We start from the raw sequence: 19614 nt of genomic DNA on the forward strand, positions 1-19614 counted from the left end.
TTTGGGAGGCTGAGGCAGGTGGACCACGGGGTCAGGAGATAGAGACCATCCTGGCTAACATGGTGAAACCCTGTCTCTACTAAAAATATAAAAAATTAGCCAGGCGTGGTGGCGGGCGCTTGTAGTCCCAGCTACTTGGGAGGCTGAGGCAGGAGAATGGCGTGAACATGGGAGGTGGAGCCTGCAGTGAGCTGAGGTTGTGCCACTGCACTGCAGCCTGGACGACAGAGCAAGACTCCGTCTCAAAAAAAAAAACCAAAACCCAACCTCACATTGGTCTTTAATTTTATTGTACATATGTGTACAGACATCCACCAAAAAATGCCAGTTATTGGTTAAGTCAATAGCAATTCAAGCTAATTAAGGAAAGCAAAAGGTTAGGGCATCAAAATTTGAAACAAGCTCAGGTTTTTTTGGGGGGTGGTAGTTTATTAAAAATTGTTCCATTGTGGTAAATATATATAACATAACATAATGTTTATCACCTCAACCATTTTTAAGTGTATGTTTCAGTGGCATTATGTACAATTACTATGTTGTGTAACCATCACCACTATCCATCTTCAGAACTTTTTCATCACTCCAAACAGAAATTCTCTACTCATTAAAGGGGGTGGTAGTTTTAACTTTTTACATGTCTGTAATTTAGACTTATTCTAGATGAAATAGCTCAAATTACTTCAGCATTTTTTTAATAAAGGATACTTCACAGCAAATTTGCAAGAAGTATCCAAGACACCCCAGACTTAGACTCCACTCATAAAAGATTACCAAATCAAGCCCAAATTTTCCTTTTAGAAAGCATGCTCTGTCATCACATATTTTGAACGTTCATGTCAAAATTATAGGGTATGGTACTTGTGCCTTGAAAACAGCTTACTTAGTACAGGGGAATAGTTTATGTTTAACATCTTAATATGTGAAGTTGAGAGAACACATGAAAATGCACAAAAAGCTATAATTTAAAAATAAACATTAGAACATTAGCAGAAGTTTGAAACCAAGACTGTCAGAAGTCTTATAATGACATCCTAATTAACTCCCACATTTTAATGAACTCAGAGGCTGACTGACTTCATTTGAATTCTCATTTTTCACGTTGGGATATTGAAGATTCCAGTGTACAATAGTCCCTGTATTCATAATAGATCTTCTGTTTACTAGAGAATTAAGTCTGGGATTTTGTGGTATTGATGATTTTAATGGACTCCCTTTAATTAATGATGATATACCATAACATGCATCAGAATCACTTGGATACCTTGTGAGAACAGTTTTCTGGGCCCCACCTCAGGATTTCAGGTTCAATAAGTCTCAGGTAGAACTTGCAAGTTTGCGTTTCTTTCTTTTTTAAAATTATTTTTAAAATTTCTGTTTAGTTGGTTCCCTTTAAATAATTGTCTGGCTAGTTTTTATTAACCTTTCTTAAACATATTTATTTCAACGTGAGGTATTAAAAATGTTTGGGGTATTTATTTATTTATTCAATAGAGGCGAGGTCTCATTTTGTTGCCCAGGCTAGTCTCTAACTCCTGGCCTCAAGCAATCCTCCCACCTTGGCCTCTCAAAGTGCTGAAGTTATAGGCATGAGCCACTATGCCTGGCCTGAGTTTGTGTTTCTAACAAGTCCTCAGTGAGGTTGATGCTGCTGATTCCAGGGCTATACTTTGAGAACCAAGGCTATACAGTGAAGGAAAGAATAAATAGGAAATATAAAAATATTTTTATTATGTTATAATTTTAAAAAAGAAGATGAACTTATAAATGTATGTTTATGGATTTATTATATGTACAAATGTATATAAATCAAGTGATGTTTCTCAAGTAAGAATGACTAGACATGTATTTTTATCAAATCTGGAGGGTATGCTTCAGATGGCCTGACTTAAATACAAGTTATAGGGCATACCCACAATGTTTTGGGGGGTCTTCAAGGAGACAAGCTGATCCCTGGAGCAGCTGAAATCAAGGAAGGGGCAAGGAGAGGCATCCATGCCTGTGCCAGAAAGGTGGGACATGCTACCAGTGGACCAAAGACTCATTGAGGTTACAGATAAGGGACTCAAATCAAAAGCCACACAGCCAGCCACTGTGAAGAGCAGGCAGAGATTTGCAACTGGGATGCTTCTCCTACAGGGAGCTTTCCAGTGTGCTCCTGAGTGGCCAGTGCAGATGCATGAGGTAGGTGAATCAATGAAATCACCTAAAGTGGGCAAATGTCAGCAATTTCATGTGGTTCAACCTAATATTCATTCAGAGTTGATGATTCTCCTGATGCTAAAGTAGGTCAGTAAGTGTACACTCCCCATAGTGTGCATGTGCCCATGTGAACATGTGTATCAGATGTCAGCCTCATTTATGGTCAGAGCATCCACTCACCTGGGGCACTGATCATTGGGTGTTACACTTCCCGCCAGGCTTAGCTCTGGAACCAGCGTGGGCTCCCAAGGCCTCCTCCTGCTCTGGGCTGCTCTCTCCCTCACCTCCTGCTCTATCACTGCCCGATCAGTGGGCTCCGGAGGGGTGGGCTTCACAAGGTCCTCCTCAGGATGCGGCTCCTCAGTCTCATCATCGGGATAATCTTCTGCTGCTTGTTTCCTTTTCTTCTTCTTGGCCCTCTGTTGGGTTTGAGGCAACATGACATCAAACAGGAATTTTGGAATTTCATTTAAGAGCACAGTCTTCAGAGCTAGATGGACCTGGATGCAAACCCCAGCCCCATTTCAACCAGATGTGTGTAATCAGGCAGGTCACTAAGCCACCTGACCTCTCTGTGCCTCAGTTTTTTCATCTACAGAATGGAGCCCAGGAAATATCTCCCAGGGCTATTGAAATGAGACTGTTAAAATGCCTAAAAAGCATTTATCATATAGCCTAGTCCCTAGAAAGAGCTTAAAAAATGGTAAATATTCATGTGATCATTAATTTTGGTTTTCAAGGCTAAGGACACATCTTGAAATATTAAAATAAGGCATGTAAGCACAATGAGCATTGCAGGTCCACCTGATCTATTATTTGTTGCCCTTGGACTCAGTTTTGTAGGGTCATGTCCATAAAGTTATATAATTTTCTGAAGGAAACTCCAGAGCATCAATCCCTACATTTAATGGAATAATGCATGTAAGATACTCAGCACAGTGCTGGACACAAGCATTAGTGATTACTACATTATTACTTAAATAGTCACAGAGTGCTACTATAGCATTCTCTGTGGACATAGCTGGCTCTGGTATCAATCAACTGGGTGGCTTTTTAAGCAAATGCATTAGCCAGTCAATTCATTCATCCTTTTATCCCTTAGCCAGGGGACAGGGGAAGAGACAGAGGGAGCCACAGGATACCCTAGTCTGCCAGTCTGGTTTCCCCACTCCTGTACTGGAGGCTGTCCTCCCAGACCCTTCCTGGCCAGCCCTATTCCAGGCTGAGTGTTTGTTTACACACTTGCGCTTTCCTCCAGGCCTTCCACTGGTGTAACGACGTTCTGTACTCTTCCATCTTCTGTGCGTACTCCTCCGTATGCTCTTCCAACAGTTCACTTATTTCAGCTTGAATTTCTGCTTCATATGCTTCTTCATCTGCTTTCTGGTCAACTTTTTCCCTTTAAAATAATTTGTAGTCCCTTGGTTATTTCTGGAAATTAAGAGAGCAATAATAACAGCAAATACTTACATTGGACTTGCCATGTGCCAGTTACTCTTCTAAAAATATCACACATGTAAACTCACAATCCTGTGAGGCAGATGTTGTTATTATCCACCTCTTATACATGAGGTGACAGAGGCTCACAGAAGTTAAGTAAGTTACCCAAGAACACACAGCTGGTGAGTGGAAGGGCTGAATACGAGCCCAACCCACTGAACACTAAGCAGCCATGCCTCTCTGCGTTAAATGATCTGTGTGGTGTGCTGACACGGGGCCTGTAAGTTCTCAACTGATAGTGGTGGAAATTTCATTAGTTATTTTATTACTTCTTCAAGTCTCTGAGGAACTGCTTCATTTTGTTGCTACTGAGTCCCTGAAACCGCTTTTTAAAAAATTTTGATTTTTTAAAATTATACTTTAAGTTCTAGGGTACATGTGCACAACGTGCAGGTTTGATACATAGGTATACATGTGCCATGTTGGTTTGCTGCACCCATCAACTCGTCATTTACATTAGGTATTTCTCTTAATGCTATCCCTCCCTCAGCCCCTCACCTGCCGACAGGCCCCGGTGTGTGATGTTTCGCGCCCTGTGTCCAAGTGTTCTCATTGTTCAGTTCCCACCTATGAGTGAGAACATGTAGTGTTTGGTTTTCTCTCCTTGTGACAGTTTGCTGAGAATGATGGTGAAACCACTTTTTTGACTTTGGATGGAGGATTTGGGTTTTTCTTTGATAATTTTGCTTACACTCCACCAGGAGATCAGCCCAGTTCAAACCACTGTTTCCCACAGTGTGTTCTGTAGGACATTAGTTCTGTGAGATGTCCCACCAGGAAAAGATATCGTGTCCATATCAATGCTGGATTAAATATGTGTGAAAAGTTCCTTGCTGGTCATCTTTTCAGAGCCCTTAACATGTTGATGAACAGCATGGCTCTCCTGGTGGGTGGCGGCAAATGTGCGGTGACTGCATCTATCCCACCCAGCACTTTGGAGATGGTGCCGAATACTGACTGCACTATTTTCCCCACAGCAGTTAACCTTTGTAATCCATTTTACAAAAACCTAGACAAGTGCATAGAGCTGACAAATATTTGCTTATGGACACATGTTGCCTGGAGTTTAAGCAGTTTACAGTCCCCCAAGGCACAAGCTCTTACAGCTCTCTAGGATGACTACCAAATAAATCACTTTGGATGCACAGTGGTACCCAAAATTTATAAACATCAGGGGGAATTTGGCCTCAAAATTATGTCCCATCTGTGATATATAGAAAACCATTCAGTTTTCTCATTGCTATTCAAAAGCATGAATAAACTTGAATAGTTTGTGTGTGTGTGTGTGTGTGTGTGTGTGTGTGTGTGTGTGTGAGAAAAACTATGCTTTCTCATAAGGTGGCTAGATGAATCAAGAATGTGAGAAAAGGGTTTTGGAGGATAGCTACTTATCAGGGGAAGGAGTGTTATAACCTCATGAGTAAAATGCCTGTAATTTAGTTTACCCTATAAACTCAAAAAGAAGGAGGGGAGGGATGGAGGGAGAGTTAGCAGCAGGGATGATGGGAGGGAGGGAGAGAGAAAATAATCTGGCAAGGATTTCTGTACTGCTTCTGTGGGAGGCTCAGCCTAGGAGATGGAATTCGAAAGCACAAACACTGCAATTTCTAGGAGACAGCCATTATTTTGTGAGGTAGCATATTCAAATTTGTCAACCAATATTAACTGAGCAGATACTAAGTGGCAGGTGCTCTGGTAGGGACTAGATATACAATGACAATACGGCCCCTGCTCTCAAAGATCACACAGTCTTAAATACTTGTCCTGAAAACTAACTTTTTTTTTCAATTTTATAATTACAGCTAAAGAAAAATCACAATTTGCAGCTATCTTTGGCTGAAATATGGCGGTTTTCAAAGCAATATGTCAGATAACTGCCTAAATTTGTTACTATTGTTAACCAACATTAACTGAGCAGATACTAAGCGGCAGGTGCTCTGGTAGAAACCAGATATACAATTACAACAGGGTCTCTAGTCTCAAAGATCACACAGTCTTATACTTGTCCTGAAAACCACCTTTTTTTTTTTCTCGATTTTGTAATTACAGCCAAAGAAAAATCACAATTTGCAGCTATCTTTGGCTGTACTATGGCTGTTTTCAAAGCAATATGTCAGATAACTGCCCAAATTTGTTACTATTTGTGTCAGTATATAGGCACAACACTTATCCAGGTGAAACAATGAGAAAGGGACCAACACCAGCAGCATAGATGCTCTTGCATTAACACATAGAACATGGTTGTGTTGTGATAAACTGTACTCTTAAGCATATATAAAAGTCTAGTGAATTAGGTAGCAGAAATATTATCAGAAAGCTTACTTTCTCCACACCACAAATGAAGGTCAATTCCAAATGAATTAAAGATGAAATGTGAAAGCTAAAACTATAAAGGTTATAGGAGACAATATCATAGAATATCTACATGACTCAGGGGAAGAATTTCTTAAGAAGCATACAAAAAGCACCAACAGTAAAAGAAAAAACGAATGTATTTTATCTTTTTAAAGTTAAGAATTTCTATCCATCAAAAAGCAACAAAAAGAGAGTAAAAAGACAACTAACAAGTAGGAGAGGATATCTGCAATACACACTACTAACAAATTCCCATGTTATATGCAGAATGCCTCCAAATTACCAAAAAAAAAAAAAAACAAGATAAATAATCCAGTCCAAAAAGTGACCAAAGCCTTGAACAGACACCTCACAAAAGTGGAAATCCAGATAGTCAGTGCATGTACAAAAAAATGCTCACCTTCATGAGTAGTCAGGAAAATATAAATTAAAACATGTCAGCAGGTCGGCAAAATGTTAATTACCACCACCAAGTAATCGGCATGATATGGGTGATATGGACCTACGAGAACCCCCGTGAAGGCATGAATCAGCATAACTTCTGGAATATGTTTGGAATCAGCAATGTAAAGTTGAAATGAAATCTTGGGCACATGTACCCTAAAAGACAAGTACAAAAATGCCTACAGAAGTGGTTTCTGTAACAGTTGAAAAATGGAATAAACTCAAATGCTCATCAACGGAAATGGACAAGTTTGGCTATATTTGTATAACGAAGTATTATAAAGCAAAGAAATCTAACTACAGCCATGTGCTGTCAAGTAGATGAATCTCACAAACACAGTACTGAAGAAAAGAAACATGTATGTATTCACTAAAGAATACACACAACATACTTTCAGGTATGTAGAAGTCAAATACAGGCAATATTAAACTATATATTCTTAGGGATTGCACATAGTTGGCAAAACTATAAAGACAAGAAAACAATGATCACAAAAGTCCAGGTAGTTGTTATTTTGGGGATTGAGGAGGATGCTATTTGGGAGGGGCTGCTCAGATATGAAATGTTCTATTTCTTAACCTGGGAAGTGGTTATATGCATATTTATCTGTAATTACTTTTAAAACTGTATCCAAGTTTTATACATTTTTCTTGATGTGTGATATATCCCAATAAAATAATTTTTCAAAAAAGCCTACTTTCTCAAAACAAGTTTCAAGGGAGTATTTGTAAATCTCTGGAACTCTCGAAGGGATTTCATCTCTCTCCAAACTTTTATGATGGTCTTAAGCAGTGTTCGATCTTTTTCTTGTTCAGCATCACGGAATTTTCTCGTTTGTCTGCAACATATAATAACACATGAGTATATATTAAAAAGTTAGGTGTGTTTGTTTGCAAAAGAAATTAATAATGCTACAGTAATTGTATATTCAATTTGATAGCTACCATATTTTGAAACAAGTACAGAAAACTAAATACAAATGCAAATGTAAAGACAATAGGATGTCAACCTGTTTTGAGAGGTTTACTTGATTTTGTTCTCTTTAGGCAGATCTGACTTTAATTAAGTACTTAAAAAATTCGTATTAAAACTATGCATCCTTCAACAAATAGTCACCTTTGAAGGTAAGAAAATAAAGGCAGTTCTCATGGACTAAATTATTATAAACATAGCAAAGTACACTGCTGTCCTACTTAGCAACAAATACATTTAAAGTCTTTCTGTGTTAACACAAATCACAAGTTCCACACTGAGGAGATGAAGTATTGTTATTGCATGCCTTGGAGATTTTCAGTATTCACTAGATTACCAATATTTTTGGTTTGATCTGAAGAGGCATCATTGGAAAATTCTTTCCTCTTTATTTTATTTAATACCTTACTTTAAGTTCTCTTTATAAATGATAGCCATATTTAGATCCCAAATGCATTTTATTGCATAATGAGACAATTATTAAATTTTTGAACAAGTGCCATGAGTCATTCCAGGGAATTTAGAAGTGTCTAAGAGACAGAAGATATCTCTGTCCTCAGGGAGTTTATAGTTTAGCTCAGGGGACGGACACATACATAAATGATATCAGTGTGAGGTTTGTCTAAGAAAGTATCATGAGAAACCAAGGATGTAGCATTTCACAAATTAGCACCTCATGACCTCCAGAAGGCAGGCCTAAGTCTGGAGGTTGTACGTGTGATGACTTAGTGGTACAGAGAAATAAGGGGGTCTAGGTTTCTAAGATCAACTGGTAGCTGTAGAAAAAGAAGATGGCAGAAAATGATAGTGGTTGGGTAGTCAAGATCTGGGACTCTGGGAAGCCCTTAGAAAAGCAAAAAAGCAACAAACTAGAATAAGAAACATTCTCTTTGAGGAGCAGTAAAACATTGTGGTTAAGGGTGCAGTTGTTGCAACCAGACTACCCTGGTTTGAATCTCAGCTCTACTATTTACTAGCTGGATTGGATGAGCTACTTCCCTTTGCCGGCTCACATCTGTAAAATGGGTATGGTAGGAGTTGACCGCACTGGGTTGTTGGGAGGAGTTAATGAGATAATCCGCATAATGTGCTTAGAACCTTGCCTGATACCAAGCAAGAGGCCCACAAATGTTATCTGTCACCATCAGGTGATCAGTTCGTCTCCTATGCCTTTAGCTGTTATCACCCCTGCTTCAGTTTTAAAAACCACAATATAAAATTATTTTACTAGTTACATGACACCTTCAGGCTTTCTGATATATTTTCTACTTTCTTTTTTAGTACCTAAAAATAATAGTTTCCCAGAAATGCTAAAAGGAGCTCTTAGCAAGAAAAATTTGCATACGAACTAAAGAAGCAGAAAATTACAAAATAATATTTAATTAAAATTTGTGACCAGAGCTGGGGAGAAAGAGGGAAAGGCAATTTTGATTAGGGAGTCGGCAACAGTTTTCTGAAACCTGATGCAGATTGGGTCTAGACCGTGCAGTGGACTCCTGCTCAGAGATGAAACTTTGGGAGCCACTGGCATCTGGATGATGTTTAAAGCCAAAAAGTGGGTTCATTTCAGGAGAAAATGCAATTTTAAACAGGGTTAAAAAGAAAACAACAATAACACTTGAGACTCAGAACATGTATAAGCTGGACAGAGGAGAATGATGGTCAAAGAATGATGAGAAGGACAAATGGCTGGAGAGGGACGAGGACACCCAGTAGAGGGTGGTGTATGGAGATGCAGGATGTCCTGACAGGCAATGTGTGGGGATGGTGTCTGCGTTCAAGCACTGAGCAGGCCGAGTGGTTCCATTCCACTTTCCCAGGTGGAGGTCCCCAGGGGCTGTGGCAAGATTTGCTTCAGAGGAAAGGTGGGCACAGGAATGAGACAGGATAGGTTGGAAATGGGAGAGAGTGGAGATAGTATGAATAGCAAATGTTTACCTGGTGTTTGGCCATGAAAGGAAATATAGAGATAAAATGGTAGCTGGATGGGGACTTGGGGTCATAGAATTTTTATGTGTTCAAGACTGAGCAAATCTGAGGGCAAAGACCCTACAGAGAGGTTAAGTAAAATGTTCCTATGTTGCATGACCATTCATGTTTTCTTCCTTCTATATCCTGGTTCCCATTCGGAGGACAAGGAATGTAGTCATGATGCCGCTATGGAAAATAAAATGGAAAATGCTTTATGGTGCTGGCCCGGGTTAACTGCAACCAGTGGAGGGCTCAGCAGATGCTTGAGGTGGGGAGTTCTGCGGGTGGCTGATCAGATCCCAGGGGGCTTGAGGAAATGGATCCATGTGATGAAACATCCAGCAATAGATCATCTGCTTAGAAATTGTTTTACCACCTAGTGAAAAGTCAGCAAAGGATGGAAATCTCTTTTACTGGGTCAGAAATGCTAAATCTCAAAGGCTTTCATCTCCAGGGGCACAGAATTATTGTAATGGGTCTGCTGTCCATGACTCCGCTGGGTATTGTCTCTAGATCTCTCACACAGTTCTGGTGTTTTTCAAATAGTGACTAATAAATACAGTTCCATGTAAAATCACATTTGCTTTCAGAATAGCTTTTTGTCACTTTTTTCTTAATGTATGCCAAAACAAAAATTATTCTCACAAGGAGATTGCAATATGTTTTCCTTTTAATATAAAAAATAATTTTTATTTAAAAATATACTCCATACTTTTGCAATTATAGGTTACAAACTTCACTAATTTCTACTTTGCTGGAAGAATTTCCAACTCCTAGCTAGACTGTAAAAAGAAAAGTATACATTGAAATGCCTTCATTTATTATTTCCTGTTCTAAGGATTTGTTCTGTGGAAGTACTCATACAAATATAATATTTAGGAATTTTAATTACAGTAGAATTTAAATAATAAAAAACAATAGAAATGCAAATACATATCAGTTGAGAATTATACAAACTACAATAAATCTACATAATGCCAGGCTTTAAACCATGATGTAAATCTACATGCACTGTGACAGGAAAATGTCTAAGATGCGTTGTATATAAAGAAGCAAGTTGCATATGATTCTTGTTGATACCTGCAGATCTGATTCAGTCATTTTAGCTGTGGTACAGAAATCCACTGTAAGCCTATACCAAGATGGGTTTACTCTACTACTGGGTTATTTCTAGTGGCTTCTTTTTTTTTTTTTTTTTGGTCAAGATCTCACTCTGTCACCCAGGCTAGAGTGCAGTGGTGCCATCCTAGCTCACTGCAGCCTCAAACTCTTGGGCTCAAGTGATCCTCCTTCCTCAGCCTTCGAGTAGTTGGGACTACATGCATGTACTACTATACTCAGCAAATATTTAAAATTTTTTTGTACAGGCTAGTCTCAAACTACTGGCTTCAAACTGTCCTCTCACTTTGGCCTCCCAAAGTGCTGGGATTACAGGCATGAGCCACCGTGCCCAGGCTGTCTTACTTTTGAGTGATGCTGTGCATATCTTTGCACATGTCCCCATGTACATATGCACACATAGCTCCTTAAAGAACATCTTGTATCTGAATCAGAATTGCTGGGTCCAAACTGATGAGCCTCTTCAACACTTTAGGAGTTAGGGCCAAGCTGCTCTCTAAAGTGGTAGCTGTAGCAGTTTTCCCTTACACCTGCAGAGTGACCATTTCCCTCATCCTCATTCACATTACTGGACTTCAAATACTGTGTTAATATGATAGATGTATTTCATTGTTTTATTTGGCATAATTTCACATGTATTCATTGCATTCAGAAAAAGTACCCAGAAAAATAAACTCTAACAAGTGCACATCTAACAGGGGAAAAAAGTAGTTACACTTAACAAACTTTACTCACCGAATTTCAGATTTATACTCATTGATGGTTTTTTGGATGGTATCAAGAGACGGATGAGGTTTTTCTGGATCAATGCCAGTCTGAACAGCATTTCTTAGAGCTTGGAGCTTAAAAAGATATGGATACAAGTTTTGAGTTACACTCTATTCCCTACTGCAGTGCAAGTGGACCCACCCACTTATCCTGGGCAAAATGGTGCCAGCAGTCTGTGAATGGATGTTCAAGCATCCAGCTGTCTCCAGACTTTCACATAAATGAATTATGATGGAGAACTGTTTCATCTGTTCTTGAAGAAACTGGATTAGTAAAGAATAGTGTATGTCCATCCTTGTTCCATAGCCCAGATAATCAAGCTGCTCATGAAAATATTATTTTTATGTGTGTATCTTAGAACCAAGTTTTCTTCCACAGCTAACAGTGGGTTTGCCTGGGTCCAGGACATATGGTGATATTCTTGTGATACAAATAAACTATAAAATTACAGACTCATAAAACGAGATATTGTGAAGTTATCTCTTCTTTGGGCAGTAAGGTTTTAAAGTCAGGGCATGAGACTAAAATTGCCTATAGTCAAAATTACCCACAAAAATCCCATGGGATAGTGTCACACTGGGAATAAATCCAAATTCATAGCCATTCCTTTAACCATCAGTTGAAACAACTGACTTGTGTTTAAGTGCCACATTATGGGATAATAAATATAAAGATGAGAATGTTTCTAACGATAGATATTCTCAAGCCACCAATGGTTTCAAGTTCTGAGCTCACGTAAGCAAGTAATAACCACATATCTTCCACCTAACACCCACTTCTTGTGGGTGCTGTAGTGTTTACAGAAAGCCTTCTGTTTAGGGCAAGTGTGTGCCAATAAATTTGTACACATTACATGTATACCAACTCTGTCCGTTTGTCTCTAGCTGGATAATGCCTCACACATCCTAGACAGAGGAAACATGTGAAAGAGGGGCATGAACATTTTGCTGTTAGAAATTTTCATTGTTTGGGCTCATTGGAAGAACCAACTCCATTGACAATCATTATGGAAGAAATCACATGTACCTTATCAGTAAGAAATTTTGCCTTGTTTCTCTGGTGTCTTGCAAGGTACTGGTCATATAACTGGGCCAACTTGGCTGCCAAAACATGCTCTCGGCTAAAACAGGGATGATGAGTGAAGATTAACCCCGAAATATCAATGTCCAGTTGGAAATTTCCAGGATGGTCTCCAGATCTGATCATATGCTGACTACTGTGAACATACTTTACTGCCTGCCAAGGAGAGCAGAGTGTAGACAGAACACAGTTAAAGCACTTACTAGATAATGATTCTCTAATCCACAATGGGAAAACAGTTAGATGCAAAATACCTTCTATACTGGACTGGTCAGGTGAAAAATGCTTGATTACCTATTTCCAGGTTTTAGATGCCAGTTCTTTTTTGAATAGTTGAACAGTAAAATGAAAGACTGGGAGTTAGAAAAGAAACCATTTCAATCTTGCTTTCCTAAGTCTTTTAGGTTTTATTACTCGCCCAAGTCGTAGTTCTAATCCTTTTTATGCAGACTATCTTGTTTCTTGGAATCTTGGGTTTTGTAGCTGGTGACCTTGAAATTCTTTGAATGGGAGGAGCGTAGATTCTAGTTCAAATCGATCATTATTTGGATCCCGGACATACCCCATGTATTTACATTTTAAAACATGTGGAGAAGGCTTCATTTTGTAGACAGCAGCAAGAGACATTTACCTAACTGAGCATCATGCTGGCACTCAGTCTTCATGGGGAGGAGAGATATTGGTTTGCAAAATAAGAGTGGGGGCTGTGCAGCTGAGCCAAGCGTGTAGAAAACAAAACAGAAGTATCCAACAGGAATTTCTTGGATCGTTTGCTATATAATGTATCAGATACATCTCTTTGCTTTTCTTCCATAAAATCTTCAAGATATTTACTTTGATTACTACAGCTACTGTGGGTGGGAACTCAAGGGTGGAGAGGAGACATCTTGGATTTTGTGCCTTTATTTTTTCTCATTATAAAGACCGACTACAGTAAGGATACGGTGGTTGAGACATCACTTGATCCTTCCTTTTTGCAGAGATGAGCTATTTGTCTAGAAAATGATAATGTGGCATAAGCAAATTATTTACAAATCATGAGCTTAAAGGAAAATTGTAAAAATTCTGATCAGAATGGAAGCTTTTATCTTCCCTAAATTATGGGTAACATGTTCAGCAACTCTTCATTTAATTATTTTGCATGGTATTATGTAAAGATGCTAGATCTGGGCTATGAACCTTGGATTCTAGGCCTGGCTCTACCTTGAACTTGCTCTGAGACCTCGGGCAAGTCACTATACATCTCTGGGCCTCTAATTTTTCATATGTAGAAATAGGAGGCTAAGGAAAAAGATTAAATTAGCATTTTGTAGATCACTAGGTATCCTATCAGACATTTCACATGCATCATCTCATTTACTCAACAAAGATTAATGGATGTGTACAGTGTGGTAGAGCCTGTCTTTAAGCAGCAATCAATTTAGAAGGGAAAACAGCCCTAGGATCTAAAAGCATGAAGTCTGGGATGTGTAGAGGGAGGTAGGGAAGCCCAGCCCAGAAGAGGGAATTCCAGCATTAAAATCTTATGATTATAAGATTTGAACAGATTGTTTTATTTTAAAAAGGCCCTTGTAAAACTGGAATGTGTTTACCAATATTTTAGGCTCAAATCAGGATGAATTAACTATATGGCAGTACTTTCTGGAATATACTGTATTTCCCAAATCTGCATTAGCCCACATTACAATAATTGCTGGTGGTCTCTGCTTTTTGCTTAGCCCAACCAAGTAAAACAGCTTCCAGGACTCGTTGCAGCCACTGGGCTAGACTGCTCAAAAGACCACAACTCCATACTATTAGAGAGAAAGACCTCTAGTTCCTTGTCTCTTTGTTGTATCTGTTCCCTTTCTTATATATTGAGAACTATTATGAACGCAGTAGCAACAATTTCTTTCAAGAATCTTCACTTGGATTTATAGGAGGAAAAACCACTGGGACATGGATCATCTTCCACTGGTCTTTTGCATCTTATGAAAGCCCTGGGTGGCCTTTAAGAGATCAGATCTGGTCATTAATATACCTACACTTCAGTTTGCAACAATGGAGGGCCACTTTTTTTTTTTTCTTTCATTCAGGTAAAAGTATTCAGTTATAAACTGCATTAATATTAGAAGTTTTTAATCTCCATGTGACCACCCTTTTATAATCCAGATTACTTGGATTAATTAAAAATTTCCACCTCACAAATATATGTACAACTAGACTTCAAACCACAGACATAATGGAAAATTCCTCTCTAATTGCTTTGCAGCTGCTCGTTCTTGCCTTGCCTTGCCTCTTACCTATGGGGTTCCAGAGCTATGGGATCACTCAGGGTGTGGCTCTCATACACTTCTTGGTATGAGTAAATAACATGGGTAGAGTGGTTCTATTTACTTGTAATGTAACTTAAGTCACCTGTACTTTGCACCACCTGCCACAAATCTGCATTAGCCTAAGTTCCAAAACCTGCTAGTGGTCTCTGCCTTAGGCTCAGCTCAACCAAGTATAATGGTATTTCAGGACACTTTGTAGTCATTGGGCTAACCGGATCAAAAGACCCCAACTCTCTTCCTATTAGGGAGAAAGACACCTAGTTCCTTGTCCTTTTTTTTTGTTGCATCTGTTTTCCTTTCTTATTTATTGACAACTATCATAAACATAGTAGCAACAATTACTCCCAAGGAGGGATAATATTTAGAATATATTTTAACTTTAAAATTCATTTGATGTTTTAGTCTTCAACTGAAAACCGAAACTCTAAGAGTTGATGAGTATGGATTATCTATTGATATTCTCAGGATGTGCAGAGTTGCATACCAAAGGAGAAAAAAAATTAAAAATTGTACAGAAGACCGGGTGCAGTGGCTCACGCCTGTAATCTCAGCCCTTTGGGAGGCCAAGGCAGGTGGTTCACAAGGTCAGGAGTTCAAGACCAGCCTGGCCAAGATGGTGAAACCCCGTCTCTACTAAAAATACGAAAGTTAGCCGGATGTGGTGGCGGATGCCTGTAATCCCAGCTACTCAGGAGACTGAGGCAGAGAATTGCTTGAACCCAGGAGGCAGAGGTTGCAGTGAGCCGAGACTGTGCCACTGCACTCCAGCCTGGGCAACAGAGTGAGGCTCTGTCTCAAAACAACAACAACAAAAATGTACGGAAAATTAATAATCATTGGTAAGTTTAAAATGCAAGTTTCTACATTTGCCCTGAAAAAATAATAGCAACAAAGTCTGGGTCCACCTCAGAGCCTGCAGTAGATTCTAGAATTATTATTCTGGTCTTCCCTGGGAAGCCTTCTCATTTCCCATCTTCTGGAAACATGCCATGTTTCTTGGACATGAGGTTAGTGCATAATGATCCATTTGCCACTGACTAGACTTTATTTTTTGGTATTGATAATGTGAACCGTGGGGAGAAATACGATTCTTTCCTTCTGGAGTTGTTAAGCTTAGGCTATCAAAGGACATATCCCCTAATATGTAGAGACTTCTGTCCTGCCTGCAATTGCAGAGAATGAGGCCCACCAGTATTCAAGACAAACCAGAGAAAAGAGAGGTGGAAGAGAGGCCTGCTGGCATCAAATCCCTGGTCCTAGCCCCTGAGATCTTGTTTCCTAAAGGTCCTCCTTCATTTTATGATTTATTCCCAGATCCTTTCCAGTTTTTTTAGCCACTAAGTTCCCTCTTTGCTTAAGTTAGTTTGCAGTGAGTTTCTGTCATGTGCAACCAAGAGAGTCCTGTGTAGTGCAGTGCTTAGAATGCAGGAGATTAACAATGCTTTGGTGAAAAACTGGTAAGACTAATGATGGGAAAGTGACACTTTTATCTAGTGGTACCTCTGCAGGAGCTTGGAATCATGACACAGTCCTCGAGTGGGTATGCAGTTCTGAAAAAGGGGGGCTCCTACACGTTGCAGGGGCTTTAACACTTGCTTCCATTTCTGTCTTTCCAGCCAAGGCACAAAGTCTCTCTATAGCCAAGCTAAGGTTGCTCCCTCTGTATTCCCAGAATTTAGCACAGCTAAGAATATAGTAGACTTTTAGTTAAAGATGGAAGTAATAAAAAGGGAAGGAAGGAAGGAAGGACAAAGGAAGGAGAGAAAGAAGAGGGATGTTTGTACTGCTTTTCAACAACTTTTGTTTTTTCTGAGATGGAGTTCTGCTTTTATCACTCAGGCTGGAGTGCAAAGGCATATTCTCTGCTCACTGCAACCTTTGCCTTCCAGGTTCAAGCAATCTCCTGCCTCAGGCTTCTGAGTAGCTGAGATTACACCCACCCACCACCCCTGCCTAATTTTTGTATTTTTTAGTACAGACAGAGTTTCACCGTGTTGGCCAGGCTCGTCTTGAACTCCTGATCTCAGGTGATCTGCCCACCTCGACCTCCCAAAGTTCTGGGATTACAGGTGTGAGCCACTGCGCTGGGCCTGCTTTTCAACAACTTTAACCCTACTTTGCTATCGTGATTAGGCAAACTGTATTTTATATTGTTTATGTTTTACCTGCAATGTCCTATCTAGCATTTAAATTTTTTACTTTTGCACTAATTACTTCTTAAGATGTGTTAAATTGTATTCTTTCTTATTTGATGTTTAACAGTTTTTCTTTGCATGTCAGCTAATTCCTTTTTGCATTTTTCTATCTTTAATTATCTCATCTCAATTTAAGAACATCCTAATATTGAGACAATATTAGGAACAGAATATTTCACTTTTAAAAACTACTTTTTTCCCCCTCTGTAATTAAAAGAAAAGTTCAAAAAAGCAGGGCTGAATACCAACTCCCTTCTAAATAAAACTCTTAAATTCTCTAATGGGAGGGTGCACAATCCATCATTTGAGTCAATAGCGTAGTATTACTAACCAAAGAACAACTGGGCTTGACTCAAACAGGTGATCAGTGCTGGTTGATCCTGCTGGGTGAAGTTAGCATCAGACCCAAGCGCTCTGAGGCGTAAATTCATCAAGGCTCTGTTAAGGGCCCAAGGAAATGCCAACTTTTATTTTCTTAACATTTTTCCTTCTATGTATGTATGTATGCATGTATTTTTTAGAGACAAGTTCTCGCTCTGTCAACCAAGCTGGAGTGCAGTGGTGTGATAATAGCTCACTACAACCTTGCACTCCTGGGCTCAAGTGATCCTCCTGCTTCAGTGTCTTGAGTAGCTGGGACCACAGGCCTGTGCCACCACGTCTGGCCACCTTTTTATTTTTTGTAGAGGTAGGGGTCTCACTATGTTGTCCAGGCTGTTCTCAAATTCGTGGCCTCAAGCAATCCTCCCATGTTAGCCTCACAAAGCTTTGGGATTACAAGTGTGAGCCCTTGCTCCTAGCTATAATTGCCAACTTTTGATTTGGCACTCTGACTTGGTTTTCCATTATGTGGATGCCAGGACTAAACCAGAACCTAAGAAAAGCTAGTATTTTGCAGGAGAGACAGCTGAATCAGAGAGAGGCATAGAAAAAAGGAATTTCTTTTAATACACGCAGCAAAGTCATTTTAATGACATTCAATTTGCACTTTTATTGAGGTATTTCTATGTGCTAGGCACACTGCTAAGTACAAGTTAAGAAGAAGACTATAACCCAGTTCTTGTCCCTAAGTCACTTTCAGCATAGCCAGAGAGGGAGAAAGAAAATGGATTAACAGTACAAGAGCAAAACAATCTTTCCCTGCCGACCTATTTCTTTGCTCTTGCATCATGCCGGAAACTCCTAGGTGGAAGGTCTGTTTGGAAGTAAGACTGAAAATAGAGGCTGTAGGCATTTAATTTTTTTTTTCTTAAAGGCAAGCCTATTTCATGGAATAATGGAAAAACTATTTTTGGCAAGAGACAGTCTGAATAAATGAAGGAAAAGGTTAAAGTAAATAAATAAAATGGTAAAAATGTTAATTGTGAAAGAAAAGCACTGTGTTTTGAATAATTGGAAGGTTACATAATTACATTTTTAAAAAAGACTGAGGTATACAACTCAACAATAAACTTACTAGGTGACCTCTTATGGAATAACAGATATAATATCTCCTCCATTTAAGTTAATCCCCTTTGCTTCTTTCATGTGCAGTCTAAGACATTCTTCATGTTTTGTTGTGTTCAAAGCATAGCCCTCCAATAAATGCCCTTGGAAGATGTCAGCCCCTTTGGACTTCTTCCTTCTCTAACTTCCTTTGCTCTGTGATGCTTTATGACAAGCCCCTTTCAGTAGAACTCTTCTTTCTTGACTTTCCTATTTCTGCTCGTATGATAGGAAGATTTTGCTTCTCAAAAGTATGGAAAGGAAACCCTCTGTCCTTCTCTACCCACCCTTCCAGCCCTACTGGCTGCTTCCCAAGAGAGAAGGAAGGACATGTCTGACTGGAGAGTCAGCTGGAACCCAAGATCCTTAGTCCAGGTTACCTGCAAAGCTAAGCAGTGGCCCCTGGCTGTCCTGTCTTAGCTGTCTCCAAGGAGAGGTTGTTCACTGGCCTGCATAGTCTGGTTGGCACTCCACCTGGTAAATGCACCAGAGCCGCTCAGCTTGTGTCTAGATGGGGAACAAAATTTGTGAGAAATGGAACAGGAAACCATCTGGTCTCCAGTTCAAGTGGCATTCTGCCATCTGGTTTTACCCTTAGTGTGAGGGATATCTTGATCCCTCTCTGACTCCAGTGTATTTCCAAGTTGGTTTAGAATTTCAAAAGGAGACAGATGAGATCCATTGGATCCCTCATGCCCTACCCTCCATATTAATTACTCTTCTGTTTTCTAACTTTAACCCATAATTCAGTGTTCATCATATCTGTGTTTAATGGAATGGATGGGTGGATGATGATACAGACTGATGGATTATTCAATAAATGCGTAAGTTGATATTGTTTTGATCACTAATTATATCATGTATTTTTGTCATGTAACCAAATAGATGATAAATTCCTCATGGACTGGAACTTATCTTTACCCTTGTTTTATAAATCTGCTTCCAGGATCACATTTCTGTACAAAGCAGCCATCCACTGATACTTGTCTGTAATAATATTCTAGAGAAATTTATAATTTTTAAAAAGGTCATACTCATATATCATCTCAGTACTCATGATGACCCCACGAGGGAGAGAAAATTATTATTATTCCTATTTTTCAGTTAAGGAAAAATATCCAGAGAGGCAAAGGAACTTGCCCAAAGCTGCAAGCTAATTAGTTAGTAGGATAGCAGGACTGTACTCAGTCTCTGTCTGGGCTTATGTTTT

General features: G+C 39.3%; 1 protein-coding gene across 6 annotated transcripts in view; it reads right to left on the reverse strand.

Moving 5' to 3' along the window:
- CC2D2A (coiled-coil and C2 domain containing 2A) overlaps positions 1-19614 on the reverse strand; it is a 136036-nt gene that overhangs the window by 61554 nt on the left and 54868 nt on the right. For all 6 annotated transcript variants that reach the window (XM_073012501.1, XM_038008690.2, XM_038008691.2 and 3 more), the window contains 5 exons: positions 12356-12565; positions 11297-11403; positions 7197-7337; positions 3442-3598; positions 2380-2618 (listed from right to left, as the gene is read on the reverse strand). In XM_073012501.1, coding sequence (XP_072868602.1) covers positions 2380-2618; positions 3442-3598; positions 7197-7337; positions 11297-11403; positions 12356-12565 — 854 coding nt within the window. The remainder of the gene's footprint in view (positions 1-2379; positions 2619-3441; positions 3599-7196; positions 7338-11296; positions 11404-12355; positions 12566-19614) is intronic.

Source organism: Chlorocebus sabaeus, chromosome 27, assembly GCF_047675955.1.
Source record: "Chlorocebus sabaeus isolate Y175 chromosome 27, mChlSab1.0.hap1, whole genome shotgun sequence".
Taxonomy (NCBI): Eukaryota; Metazoa; Chordata; class Mammalia; order Primates; family Cercopithecidae; genus Chlorocebus; species Chlorocebus sabaeus.